At 40.4% G+C, this 10,373-nt stretch overlaps 2 protein-coding genes across 2 annotated transcripts; one reads left to right on the top strand and one right to left on the bottom strand.

Moving 5' to 3' along the window:
- The first annotated feature begins 2,859 nt into the window (after positions 1–2,859).
- LOC141911597 (bursicon-like) lies at positions 2,860–5,003 on the top strand. The gene is made up of 3 exons (XM_074802583.1): positions 2,860–2,875; positions 3,547–3,859; positions 4,523–5,003. Exons 1-3 carry the CDS (start codon positions 2,860–2,862, stop codon positions 4,698–4,700), a joined length of 507 nt encoding a protein of 168 aa, XP_074658684.1. The 3' UTR covers positions 4,701–5,003.
- Positions 5,004–6,520: 1,517 nt separating this feature from the next.
- Positions 6,521–9,810, bottom strand: LOC141911596 (uncharacterized). Its single transcript, XM_074802582.1, has 9 exons — positions 9,753–9,810; positions 9,024–9,167; positions 8,390–8,413; positions 8,113–8,238; positions 7,555–7,770; positions 7,300–7,446; positions 7,003–7,161; positions 6,722–6,855; positions 6,521–6,624 (listed from the first exon to the last, which is right to left on the bottom strand). The coding sequence occupies exons 1-8, from the start codon at positions 9,808–9,810 to the stop codon at positions 6,731–6,733; spliced, it is 999 nt and encodes a 332-aa protein (XP_074658683.1). The 3' UTR covers positions 6,521–6,624; positions 6,722–6,730.
- Positions 9,811–10,373: the final 563 nt, after the last annotated feature.

The following is a 10,373-nucleotide window of genomic DNA, read 5'->3' as shown; positions in this document are numbered from 1 at the left end:
GTCTAAGACCAACTTTGTTCGATAGCTAATCTAACAACTTAAGACCAGTCTTAAGATTTAAGACCACTATTGGACTTAAGTCACGACTATGCAACTGGGCCCAGGATAGCATCGAAATGTGACGAATGCCTACGTACGTATATATACTCAGAAAAACTTACCTAAATTCTCGCCACTAGAAATTCGAAAATATGCGAAAAGGTGCCACAGTTCTCATTTTTTTTAACTTAAAAATAAACTTACCAAGCAAGCAAATAAACCGGACACTTTTGACGTTGTTTATGAGTTTGTGTCCTGAACAATATTGTAGGTGAGTTTGTGTCCTGAACTAAGTTGATGTTGAATTTGGGTCCCGATGCCACGTTGGCTGTTCGTGACGGCTGTCGCTCTGGCAATTATGAATTCAGGAGGTGTAGGTGTTTGTTTCAGGTATCAGCCGACAGGGGGAGCAAGCATCGGATGATTTGCGTAAATATGATGTCAATCAATGCGTATGAATTTGAAGTTGCTTTGCATATGTTATTCGATATAAGTGAGTTGACATGATTTTCATACCATATGAACTAATCATGAGTAATTATGTCGTAAGAATCTTGAAATGAATTGGTTTCTGGCCACGGATTCAATACAGTGGAACGTCGTTCATACGAATCTTGTCGGGCAAAAGTGAAATAATCGTGTTATCCAAACCTTCATTGATATGAATATGTTAGCTGGAACATGCTGGAAATAAAGGGGTTTGTCGTATCAACGAGGTTTAACTGTACAAAGATTGAGGTTGAATTGCGCATAGATAAAATAATCGAGGAAGATTGTATTCATTTTTTAACATCATGGCTTCTAAATATGCCTAAATGAATAATCTTAAAATGGCTTCCGAATAGCTCTGAATGAATAATCTTAAAATAGCTTCTGAATATGTCTGAATGAATAATCTTGAAATGGCTTCTGAATGAATATTCATAAAATGGCTTCTTAATATGTCTGAATGAATATTCTTAAAATGGCCTCTGAATATGTGTGAATGAATATTCTTGAAATGGCTTCTGAATATGTCCGAATGAATATTCTTAAAATGGCTTCTGGGAATATATCTGAATGAATATTCTTAAAATGGCGTCTGAATACGTCTGAATGAATATTCTTAAAATTCTGAATGAATATTCTTAAAATGGCTTCTGAATATGTCTGAATGAATATTCTTAAAATGGCTTCTGAACACGTCTGAATGTCACGAATGTAACAAACGTGCACCCTCATTTGCATGAATCGACAAAATGGCGGCATATGGCGGAGCAGTGATGGAACAATGCCGTCTAATCACAGATGCGTAGGGGTCCTTCAAAGGCATAATTCGCGTTTCATTAAGTTCTATCCGATAGATTTTGTCAATTCGATAAAGAATCGTTTATTATATACTGATCGTCAACGCGCAGTTTACTGTAAAGATATCAATTTCAAATTCAGTAGCCATGCTAGATAGTGAAAGCCTTTAAAGGCTGGCTTATGTCGACAAGCAACGCGACGCCTACCGACTCCTACCGACGCAACCGAGAGCAACTGCGATCGCAGCCACGCTTATGTCGACTGTGCTCCGATTCCCAGCAACAGAGGCCGACATCCTCCCAATTGCTTCCCTGCTTATGTCGGTTACGATTACTAGCAACTGCACCGGCTCAGATGGTCACGTGATAAACATTTTGAGAATAAATTTGAATTATTGGGAAATATATTTCTTTTACTATAGCTATTTATTTAAGATCTTTATCTTTCTGATTCTGTTTTGAATACAATGTGCTAGCGACATCATATTAAGATGGCCGCTGTCACCATAATTCTACCAATTTCGTTTCTAGATCTTCGGTCCAGTCATCTGCCGTGTTGAAGGTTTGGTTTACGTTTTGAACCACTTAAATTTGAAAGTTTGTGACTAATTACGAATGACGCTAACTAGCGGTCATAGTTTGTACTATGAATATGCGGTCTCTTATTGGCTGGAACTCCTGCGCTCAGTTCCGTCGCGTCGCAGATGACCATATGTCGGTTGCGATCGAAAGCAACTGTCCGCCTACCGTAGGCTGGAGTAGAACACGGGTAACTAGCTGGATACGGCTTGCGACGAGTCTGTAGGCGTCTCGGTAGGCGTCGGGTTGCCGTCGCAAGCCGGCTTATGTCGAACCGATAGAGCAGCAACTGGCGGCCTCTCGTAGGCCGCTAGTTGCCGCTAATCGTGGTTTCGGTCTTACTCACTAAAGACCATCGTCTACGTTTTCTAATCTCAGATTTGAATAATGGTCATTCAAATTCAAGATTAGCAAATTTTGGTTATTAGAGTCAAAGTTATTACGAGATCCAACTTTTTTCAGAGAACAAAATGTTGCAGACGATCAGGTTTTAAAAAGTGTCGTCTGCATTGTAACAGATTTTTCGCGGTGGATCGTCAAAATATTATTGCTTTTTCTTTAATCTACGCAAATAGCGACTTATCTCAATATCGACTTCGATCCGTTGTATACACATATAGACTTCGATGAGAATTTGTTAGACCCCCGTTTTTAAAATCAAATCATTACCAGAAAACTGATACAACTCGCAGAGTTAGAATTCTTGTATACATCGGGTAGACGGCGTCGAGCGAGGATCGGGTGTCGATCGTCGTTCGCGAAATCGATGTAGGGAAGGGTCAGCGATTTAATCTCGACGACTGCAGGGGAACAAAAGCAATTAAAACTAGTAAGGTTTCGCGCGGTGACGCCGCAGCAGTCAGAAACCGAAAATCGACACTTTCATGTATCGGTATATATATAATATATGTATTCATCGGCGCTGGACTCGCGCGCAGTTTCGGTCACGAGCATCATGATTACAATTGCAGGTAAGAAAATGTTTTGTAGTCTTTCTCAGTGATCTCATTCATTTCGTTAATGCTTCGGTTTCATTCATTTTCGTTCGGTTCTGCTCAATCGATATCTCTCCAAGCCGGTTGTTGGGGGTTAAGATCTTTCACCGTAAAATATTTCCATTGTGTACACTTATACGGGTCTCGTCTGGGCCCATCGCTAGGTATATCTTATATATATTTTGTCACCGTTTCTTCTATTTTCTGATCGCCCACACTTCACATGTTTTTTTTTTTAAAAACCAAAATGAGTTTATTTTACAAGAAAAAAAAACAAGGAAAATTGACAGACTAAACAAACCACAAAAAGCGTCATATTGACATCATATGCGTGGTTCTGTATTATCATATGACTTCACATGTGTTCAGAACTTCACCTGCGACATTTATTATCAAAAGAACTACAAACACCAGATATTAGACATTTTTCAGCACGTACATTCAAAAACTGATCGTCCACACTTCACATGTGTTCAGTACTTCACCTGAGACATTTTTAACTGAACATGAACTACAAAAACCAGACATCATACATTTTATCAGCACACTTTCAAAAACTGAAAACAACGATGATTATTTTATGACAAATATGATAATATCATGAATGCCGTAAAGATTTCAAAAGTAGATTTTTCGTCATTTTTTAGGAGTGTGGCAAATTCTACTAGTCGTCACCGTCAGCACTTGCTGTGTCCGCGCGATAGGCGCTCAGACTGGTGACGAGGACCGCACGGGACCGCTATGGCAGACGACACGGACCACGAACCGGACTCGAAGGATGGTCCTTTCTCGCGAGGAAACGTGTGCGCTGATGCCGGCCATTCTGAGCGTCAGTCCGCCGCCGAAATATCGGCACGAATGCGAAACTGTTAAACTGACCACGCTAGGCTGTAAGGGAACGTGTCATTCTTACTCGAATCTGGTCACCGATCATCCATACCAAATCGGACGAACGTGCAGGTAAGCTATCGAAGCTAAACATATTCCCAGTTTCTAGGCGCCAATTTACCGGCATATTTTGTAGATGGATAGAAGGATGAATTTGATGCCCGAAATGCACTAAGATTGTATCTTATATTCAAAATTATCCGGCCCCCGATTGGGCCAACATGTACCATTTCACAGTTGCGCAGTACTCAGAAACCTAGGCTACATCCATCTCTCAGGAGCGGTTCTAGGATATTAGTAGGGGTGGGGCCCAGGGAAGTAAAAGGGGACGATATGAAATATTACTGTTATGACGATGCAAGACGCATAACGGCATAGCCCTAATGCCCAACGACAGTGAGGGGTACTCGACAATAGAAATGTTTTGATGGGATATCCACGAAGTTGAAAGACGAAATCCATGGAATTAATCATAAAATGCACAATACCACAACCACAATAACATTGTATATTCATCATGAGAAAATACCACTTCTGTTTGTTTTGTATTCACTTTCATTGAAAAAACGTCGCTTAGGGTTTCTTTTTGAGACCTTCAAATCTGGGAGGAGGGGTCCGGAGTCCCTCAGACCCCCTTTAATCCGCCCTGCCTCTTGGATACCGTTGGTATCTCGAGGCTCCGGGCGCTAGGTTTATCATAAAATCATCGATTGATTTTACTGCTTTATTTTGCAGTTGTTGCGAGCCGTTGCAGATGGGTATACAGTTGGTGTCGATGCGGTGTAAACGCGGCAAAATGATCAGACGTCCGGTGCGTTTTCCGTTGAGTTGCTCGTGTCGGCCATGTTTCCACTTGAATTCCGGTCTTCAAATCGAAGACATCGAACGACTCCTCACCGACGCCAAGACTTAATTCTAAAAACGTCGAGAGAAGAGGTTGATATTTACCGTAGAAATGGCATATTTTTCAAGATTCAGATTAGAATCGAATTTGACTTTTAACCGTTATATTTATGTCACGTTTTGTTGAATATTCGAGAATTGATTTTCATCTAACGTAATAATAATAACCGTCATTCAGAAACTATTTGCGACATCATCGGTCACTTCTAATTGGCTCCGGAAAGAGACCATCCGATTCTTTTGATTGTCTGTTGTGCGGTGTTTTCCTGTCGAAAGTAAGACAATAGAAACTTCATTGTATATAGCAATGAAACCCGTCCGCGAATAAATCTTGAACGTTGTTATTTTGAATTCTCCTGAGGCAAATCGGTTTGTGAATATAGAATCCTGACTTTCTTCTCAGAACACTGGACCCAGTTCCACAGTCATGAGTTAAGATTTGACTCTGAGTTAAAACATCGGAAATGAACTGATTTCAACTCAGAGTTAACTCTAACTCACAACTGTGGAACTGGGTCCTGAACATTTCTTAGAATGAATTTGTTGTCGTGGTTGTGCGAGGGTTATCCAATCGATGTCAATCAATTGCTAATTTGAGAGAACGTCAAGTGCCTGAACTAAGTCAGACCCGATAAAGGTCTTAGAAGGAGGACTCGGCAAAGATATAAAACATCAATTTTTAATCCATTTTAAACTCTATTAAAGGATGGCCACGAAAAGTCTCTCAAGCAAAAATTGAAATAGACATTAGGTAATCAACGTGATCATTGGATGATTATGCGTTTTCAAGCGTTCTCCGGATTCTAACCCGGAATAAGAATCCTTGAAAACGACACAATTCGATATCAGATTCATTCATTCAAATTCGTTCATTCACTCATCGACGGCTCGACGGTGTGATGTTCTACGGTTTCCACACTGATTGATTGATTTGTGATATTAAGGCTTCACTCAGCTGCACCTCACACTCTCACTCGTTTCTGGTGCGGCGTCGCGGCCATTTTAGTTCGAGAAGACACTTGTGTCGGATCGTACAAACGAAATAAATAATACTTTGATTAAAAACGTTTAGATAAGCCTGTTCGGGACAACCGTTTCCCTTGCCATCACGGACAGCCGGGGGGAACTAAGTTAGTTAGTTAGGGAGTTAGTCGAACTAAGTGAAACCGAATGTCAGTTTGTCGGAACTATGGTCCGGAAATGGTCGACTACAGGATTGGCACGGTCGCTGTAGTCTGGACCTAGTTCCAATATGGCCCCCATTTTGAAATGTGTCAGAATTGTCGAGCCGTCGAAATGTCGAATGAACGTTCGACTGTCGAATGTTGAGTGACCGAATCACTCATCGCGCGGTATAAATCCGAGGCATTAGGAACTACAGTCCCCTATATACCTCAGCGTTGACCCGATTGAATTGTGCTCGGTTATTAGTTCCAACTACTAACTACGAAAGCATAGTTTCGCCCTAACTTAAACAATCGGTCTAAAATAGACGACTAACTCCGATAAGTTTGTCTTGCTGTTGTGGACGACTATAGCTTCTCGTGCTTTTCTCCTATGCCAGAAAGTAACGCGAAACACGCCTCGACTGTCTTATAGACGGTTGGACGACGATGTAAACCTCAACCAGATGACTATTGGTTTAGTCTGACTAGCAGATCTCCTTTCGAGACAGCAGATAGATCGAATACTATTAGTAGGACGAAACAGACACTGACTGATAAAACTCAACAAATGATTTCACAGGAATGTGCGATATTTATTAACGTTCTATGATAGATATCTAAATGATTGATCTTGAAATTAAAGTTTGAAAATTCCATGCCCGTCGCCGGTAGAAGTTTTGAAAAGACGCTATTTGAGTTGAGATCGGTCTTGACCCTAGTCTCCGACCACTCCTTTTCGATTTTCGAAATGTTGGCGCCCGTTTTAACCTGATTCAGAAAAGATTGAATTGGAAAAATTTGTTTTGTCATTCAAATCTTCCCAGAATCTACATGAACACCATCGGATATTCCGCGAATTACTCACCTTTAGTTTTTATTTCTTTCTTTTAAATTGACATCGACTTCCTCTGAACCCGGTTTTACATTTGCATTTGTATCGTCGCGAACTCAAATTCGAACAAGTTCCGCCGTTTTTACAGGGCTTTTTATCGCAAGGTTCTGAAATGTCAGAAAGTTGAAATATTTGACGAATGGATTAAAAAACGATCATAAAATGATCATAAAATCTCCTTAAAAAAAACTAAGCATTATTGCGTTTTGAATTCGGTGATAAAGAACGCTGGGAACATTTCAAACTGTGCTCACTTTTCTTGGTCTGATATCTGCTTATGCTTCTGCTCATGCTTTTGTTTTTAAATTGACATCGACTTCCTCTGAACCCGGTTTTACATTTGCATTTGTATCTTCGCGAACTCAAATTCGAACAAGTTCCGCCGTTTTTACAGGGCTTTTTATCGCAAGGTTCTGAAATATCAGCAAATACATTAAAAACAAATAGGTATGATTCGAGGAAGGTGTTCTCTAATTGATTATGAATTCAAACTTCGTACTATAGAAATATTGCATCTTGAATTCGCTGGAAATATTTCAAAGTGTGCTTACTTTTCCTTTGGCTTTTGCCACTGGTTTTGATTTTATTCTGACATTGACCTCCGGTGAATCCGGTTTGACATTTGCATTTGAACGTTCGTGAATTCACCAAGTTGTAGCAAGTTCCGCCGTTCCTGCACGGTTTCCTGTCGCAATAGTCTGAAAAACCAGAAAGGTTAAAATATTTGGTCATTTTAGATATACCGAAATCTAAGGATATCAATTTTAAGTACGAACTAACTAGAAATATAGGCTTAAGTCGCTTACTCGTTTCTGTTTTAGTCTGACATTGACTTCCGCTGAAACCAGTTTTACACTTGCATTTGTATCCAGAATTTGTATTCGCACAAGTTCCGCCGTTTCGACATGGTTCATCGTCACAGGGTTTCCTCGCAATTGGAACGAATTTGGGTTGAATCTGGAGTGTTTTGACGGGAGGAGCTACAATCCTCTTCGGAGGAGCTACAACTTCTTTCTGTTCCCCTGAAATCATATTAATATTCATGTATCTGACATTGAATATATTGATTATTTTTCTATCGCGAAATTGTGTTTTGACCCATTTGTCTGTTCTACTCGTTGCTCTTCCACCACAGCTGCGAGGAGAGGAGGTTCACTAAGAACCCGTGTGTCGGTTTTCGCTTTTCCCACCACAGCTGCGAGGAGAGGAGGTTCACTAAGAACCCGTGTGTCGGTTCTACTCGCTGCTCTCCGCGAAAGGGTTCACAAAGAACCAACGGATGCACGTTGCTCAGTGAGGCAATGAGAGATCTCCTATCCAGCCGGGATACGATTTATCGATGATATATCAGGGAATGAACTTACGACAGTTGTCCCATCCACTAGCCGTATAACACCAAGGTCTGCCATGGCCCTTGGTGGTGCACTGGTCGTAGTATTGTACGAGTTTGTAAACGAATGGCATTGCGCACTTCTCACCACCTTCGGTATCTACAAATATCAAAATCGATTTCATAGATTGCCGTAACTGTTACATGTTGAACAAATTAAATTAGAATTGAAAAATCTGAATCGAAAAAAAACTCATTTTTGATTAGGATTAAGTTGTCGTTAGAAGGGGGGTTATAAGAATTCGGCTTACCGATCTGTTTAACGGCTGGGATTTCTGGAAAGTGATAATAACATAAGTTAAAATACAAGAGTAATTCACCGAGAATTCTAATTACTGTGAATCACGGATAACACAACGAGGTCACGATGTAACGAGAAACGAATGGATTCCATTTTGCTTCGATAAAACTTATCAATCGAATAATGAAACAAGAGAACTGACAACTTTTTGACACCTTGAAAAATGACACACCCTATTGTTTAATATTGTCGACATTGAATAATATCATATACAACATTTAGGATCTTGTTAATTAAATATGGAATTATATAAGCTTAGTAATAGCGATCAGGAAAGTTATTATGAATTTGAATCTATCGATAATCAATAACCAATCCATGATATATCGATGACGTAGTGCATATCTCCTAGAAAATGATTATCGAATTTAATCAAATATGGATTCCGACGTATGGAATATATCTGATTAAAAAATGAACACCAAAATTCACAATTGTTATTTCGTCACGCCGATATTGATGACGTAGTGCACATCAACGCACATAGAACCCGTTCGATGACGCGTAGTAGTTATCTGTATATATAAACATTATTGTAACGGTTTTTACGGCGTCGAATACGCCGAGCGAGGCGGCCTACTTACCGCAGTAGTCCCATCCGCCGGACGTGACGTAACACCAAGGCTCGTCAGGCAAATCGGCCACGGTGCATTCGCCCTCGAATTCGTGATTACCATACGCGAACTTCGGTTTGCAGACTTTACCATTTTTCGTCGTCAAAGTCGATACTGCTCGTCGTCGAGAAAATGGAATATAGGTTACAAGTTTTAATACGTAGCAAATACACTTGTGTTTTGAGAGTAGCTGCTATGGTAGGAGTAACTATCACAAAGTCACTGTTAACAGGTGGATGGTTTTACAGTCACCTCTACTGCTAGTGTGCACTATCGAAACCAGATGTTTCAAAATGGTCACTTTTCAATAGTAGACTCTTCGAAACAGCCACTATAGAAAACCAACCGAATTGAAAGGAATACTATTCCAGAGTGACTGTTTTGAAATGTATACTACTGGAAAAGTAGCCGATATCGTTAATTGCTTATTGTTCTCAAGTGGCTACTAAGTAAAAGTAGACGTTTGGGCTCAAAAGTGCGATAGACATGTTCTTGGATTCAGCCTTTCACTTCTGTTCACGTTGGTTCAATAACGGAGTGACTTGGCCTAGCTGCCCGCCCCTCAAATTTCAGATGATGGTCTTGTAACCCTAGCTGAATTTCGAATATATATAACAGTAAGATAGGCTGGGGTGCCTTCCGGTTATGAAACCAATTCTATAAGTCAGGACAAGAATTTCAAAGTTCTATGAAACTTACCGTTGCCCGCTTGGTTCAACGCAAAAACGATACAAATCGCGACAGCAGAGACCCACATCTTTCAATTGTCAGATATAAAATTCTACAAGCAAATTGTACGACGCATGTGTCAACAAGATCCAATGAAAAACAAAACGAAGCCGAAATTTAAAAATGTGCCTTTTCGTCTAAACCCGTACTATTTTTCTACTTACCCGCAAACTATAGCTCGGCTGCTGGCACCTCGAAGGTCTACAGACCAACGGCTGCTGGCTCGGTGTTATATAGGTGCCGTCCTGGTCATCGTTACATCTGTCGCTGTATACCCGGTCCTAGAAACTGCACGCTCTCCAGCCTCGGAAGTATCATTCCAAACGTTACGCACCGAACTTTCAAGATGATCGCAAATAATATAGATTTACCATTCTCGACTCGTTGACGAGAGGGGAAACCTCAGGTGCGACTTGAGTACCCGGTTTCTACGTGGAACTGTTCAACTATTCCATGTCCGCTCACAAACACTGTTTTACAGATCATCCTATATACAATATTCATTCATCGATAGCAAAAATACTAAAAACGATAATCTGTTAATCCAGTGTTATAGACACTGGATTAACAGATTCTCGTTTTTACACAACC

The sequence above is a fragment of the Tubulanus polymorphus genome, chromosome 10 (assembly GCF_964204645.1).
Source record: "Tubulanus polymorphus chromosome 10, tnTubPoly1.2, whole genome shotgun sequence".
In the NCBI taxonomy this organism is placed as follows: domain Eukaryota; kingdom Metazoa; phylum Nemertea; class Palaeonemertea; order Tubulaniformes; family Tubulanidae; genus Tubulanus; species Tubulanus polymorphus.
The sequence above is the reverse complement of the archived record's forward strand: the minus strand, read 5'-3'. Positions and strand labels throughout refer to the sequence as shown.

Coding starts and splice junctions, on each gene's coding strand:
- LOC141911597 (XM_074802583.1), top strand. Junction 3,860..4,522: donor CAAATCGGACGAACGTGCAG/GTAAGCTATCGA, acceptor TTTATTTTGCAG/TTGTTGCGAGCCGTTGCAGA.
- LOC141911596 (XM_074802582.1), bottom strand. CDS start 9,810: ATGTGGGTCTCTGCTGTCGCGATTTGTATCGTTTTTGCGTTGAACCAA. Junction 7,447..7,554: donor TCAGACTAAAACAGAAACGA/GTAAGCGACTTA, acceptor CTGGTTTTTCAG/ACTATTGCGACAGGAAACCG. Junction 7,162..7,299: donor TGGCAAAAGCCAAAGGAAAA/GTAAGCACACTT, acceptor CTGATATTTCAG/AACCTTGCGATAAAAAGCCC.